Source organism: Conger conger, chromosome 14 (genome assembly GCF_963514075.1).
Source record: "Conger conger chromosome 14, fConCon1.1, whole genome shotgun sequence".
NCBI classification, from domain to species: Eukaryota; Metazoa; Chordata; class Actinopteri; order Anguilliformes; family Congridae; genus Conger; species Conger conger.
Window position 1 is genome coordinate 43,026,137 of NC_083773.1, and position 3,137 is coordinate 43,029,273.

Consider the following 3,137-nt stretch of genomic DNA (forward strand, 5'->3'; position numbering starts at 1 on the left):
GACCTCAGGACAGTCACACAAAATGGTGATTCAATTTTGGAGGTTGTGCCTTTTGTTTTGGAGAAATGAAAAGTGTGATAACTCATGCACGTAAGCTTATGCTCACGCACAACTTACCCGCTCTCCCCTAATGTAGAGATACTGAGATACAATGAGTGGAAATTCTTACAGAAATCCATGGGTTTTAGACACACAAATGACACTCGGTCTTTAAGGCACTGTTTTTAATGCACAAGTGTGAGAATAGAGACCATAACCTCATCAGAATCCCGCAGTGAAAGCATTCTGCCCACATCTGCTATTTTCTGCTGCATCCAAATGAAAAGGAGGGAGGTGGTGAGACTGATGGATAGCTGAGACGCTGCAGTGAAAACAATAGCGTGTGTATGTGTGTGTGAGAGAGAGGGTGTGTGTGTGTCTCCTCTCCCACTCCAACGCCCTTAAACTAAGCCTCTCTTCTTGATGATGTGCTCCATGGCGGCCTTCTCAGATGTGTCCAGGGGGATCTTATACTTGGCCAGGATCTTCAGGATGGGCCTGAGCCTCAGCCACCACTGGACCGTGGGGATGCGGTGCCTTGGGAAGGGGAGAAGACCGCAGAGATCACGCTGTGATCGAGGTCACAGTCGGACCGCAACTCAGCCTGCTCCAGTCATCAGATCAACATGCTGTTATTATTACAGTATGCAGTTAGGGTTCCTACACGTACCCGTGTCTCCACCAGCAGGTGTTAATAGAGTACCATCAGACCCAATTCACCCAGCTGTTGGATAGATTGGTGCTCAACAGCCAGGGTAGTCGCATATGAGTAATTGTATATTGGGTAACTTCAAAAACATTTGTATCAGTTTTGTCCAGTTATTTGTTCATTAACTGTGCAAAAGAGCTCTGACTGCTACAGCACTTGCTGTTCTTCAGCTTAGGAAATGGTCATTTTACCCAGGAAATTGTATTTTTCAGGGTCCCACTGCCACAAATTCAAAGAGCCATACAAACTCTATGGCAGGCTGAATCTAAGTGATGCTGATTCTACACAGTAATATTCACTTTACTAGTGAGGGATCAGGGAGGCAGGAGGGTCTTACTCAAAGTCGGTCATTTTCTTCAGCTCCTCGAGGGGCTGGAACATCAGCGATCTCTTCTTCATGCCCAGAACGCACGCCGAGTCCGGCGTGTTGGCGAAAATGCGTCCTACAACAGGGAGAACGCGTGAGCAACACCAGCAGTACGAGGCCGACAGCTGGAACATCGCTGTCTGGACACAGATCCAGATCCTTCCCTTACATCCTGCCACCTCAGCTACCCTCACCGTGAAGGCGGATATGTATTTATCGTCACTGGCTGAAATCTAGTGGAATACGGTCACACCGGTGTTACAGGGGTCCCTGAAGCGTATGGTCACACCGCTGTGATAGGAACACAAGATTAGAACGTCTGTTTATGAATGACGCGGCAATTAAACCTCTTTCTTTCTAACGCCCTTTCCTGAATGGCGGCAGCCCGTGTAGCATCAAAAAAATGTCTTTATTTATTAAAATTTATCTTGAAACCCTGTGCATCAAGTCGCTTCACGCATCAACCTGCACCACTGCTCGCCCTGTTCTAGCTGTTGTGACGATGCGTTAGATTAGATTAGACATAGATTATTTAGCAAAGTGCGTGCAGAAGACTTCCCCTATTTAAATCAGCGCGATGACCACAAAATAAAAAAAAGTCAATGACAATATTATTTTAGGTGACGCGTGTTTAGCACACTGCACTGTCACCAGGGATGAAGGAACACAGAAATCCGCAACGTACCAGACTATCGAGTTAACTAGCTAATGTTAAACTGTCAAAGCTGCCACAATGAGTAAACTCTGGACTGACATAGAGCAGAATATAAACGCTCTAATAATGATTGCAATTTACAATGTATCACATCATCAGCGAAGTCATCAGTGGTCAAAATACCGGAATAAACACTCTGCAAAGGTTTGAAAATAATCTGACAACGTTGCCATCTTGTTCTTCTGGCCCAAACCAAAAAATGAAATGTTATCATAGATATGTTTCACTTCCTGCCCAACATAACCCCTACCAGATTCCGATCAGATTTCTAGGGAGATTGTCCCAAACTAGTGAGTAATCTTAGTCACTTTAACATCTTTGAATTGACCAGATGACATTTTATGGTTGCGATTTTATGCATATGTATTATTTTATGCAGCCTATTATATATTTGGTATTGGCCTAAATTGATGAATAAAAGAGATAAAGTGCTTTGTTCTTTTTTGTGTGTGTCTATGTGCGACTGTATGCAAGGCTCAAGCTGAGGTAGGCTAATAATTCGTTTTGTGCAGCCTACTGCCAAATCTCTCTGGCGGACAGCCTGCTTGTGAAATTAACAGTGCTGCTGACAAAGGATAACTGTCGGCAATTGATAAACAATGCACAAAATAAAATAATGTATGATTTGCATAGATGCTATGACATGATACTGGTTAAGTAGTTATATCCTTACAGGTTCTCCCAACAGTCTCTGGACCTGCACAAGAGAGAAGTGAGGAAAAGAGGAACTAATCTAAGGTGGAAGAATCAGGGAGAGACTGGTCCATCACAAAACAGCGTTAATTATGTTCATCACCGGTGTACAATTTGATCCAATTACTTGTGCTCGGAAAAAAGTCAATAATCGTTACGTGTCAGAATTCTAATCTCTTGAGCTACGAGATGCATGCTCACCATGTCTGTAGCACTCCTTCAGTTTATCAGTGAGCCAGAGGACAGATTTGGCTCCCATTTTCGTGCCAAAATTCCTATCGAAAGGAGTTGGGGTTCCACCCTATAGAGAAAAAGAGAGGCCAGATTTATGGGAATGCCTGTCGCAGGCCGAGAATGTAAAATTAATTCAGCTGCTAAAACTGCTGAAATTGGAATCAGTTTTTCAAAGGCCAACATGCAGTGTGAATATAGTATCACACATACCTGCTGCATGTGTCCCAAAACGTTCTTGCGGCAATCAAAGACGCCCTTCCCCTCCTCAGAGTAGAGGTTGTAGATGAAGTCGGTAGTGTAGTTGGGATTGCATTTCTCATTCCTGCAACACAGGAGTGTAAAATCAGGCCAAATAAATAAACAAAAGCACACAGAATGGG

At 43.8% G+C, this 3,137-nt stretch overlaps 1 protein-coding gene across 1 annotated transcript in view; it reads right to left on the reverse strand.

Moving 5' to 3' along the window:
* Positions 1–209: 209 nt before the first annotated feature.
* The window catches only part of pfkmb (phosphofructokinase, muscle b), a 32,433-nt gene continuing 29,505 nt past the window's right edge, over positions 210–3,137 (reverse strand). Inside the window, exons 19-22 of the mRNA XM_061218640.1 lie at positions 2,968–3,079; positions 2,725–2,824; positions 1,086–1,191; positions 210–576 (exon numbers count right to left, since the gene is read on the reverse strand). Of these exons, the coding sequence (XP_061074624.1) occupies positions 441–576; positions 1,086–1,191; positions 2,725–2,824; positions 2,968–3,079 (454 nt within the window). The 3' untranslated portion in view covers positions 210–440. The remainder of the gene's footprint in view (positions 577–1,085; positions 1,192–2,724; positions 2,825–2,967; positions 3,080–3,137) is intronic.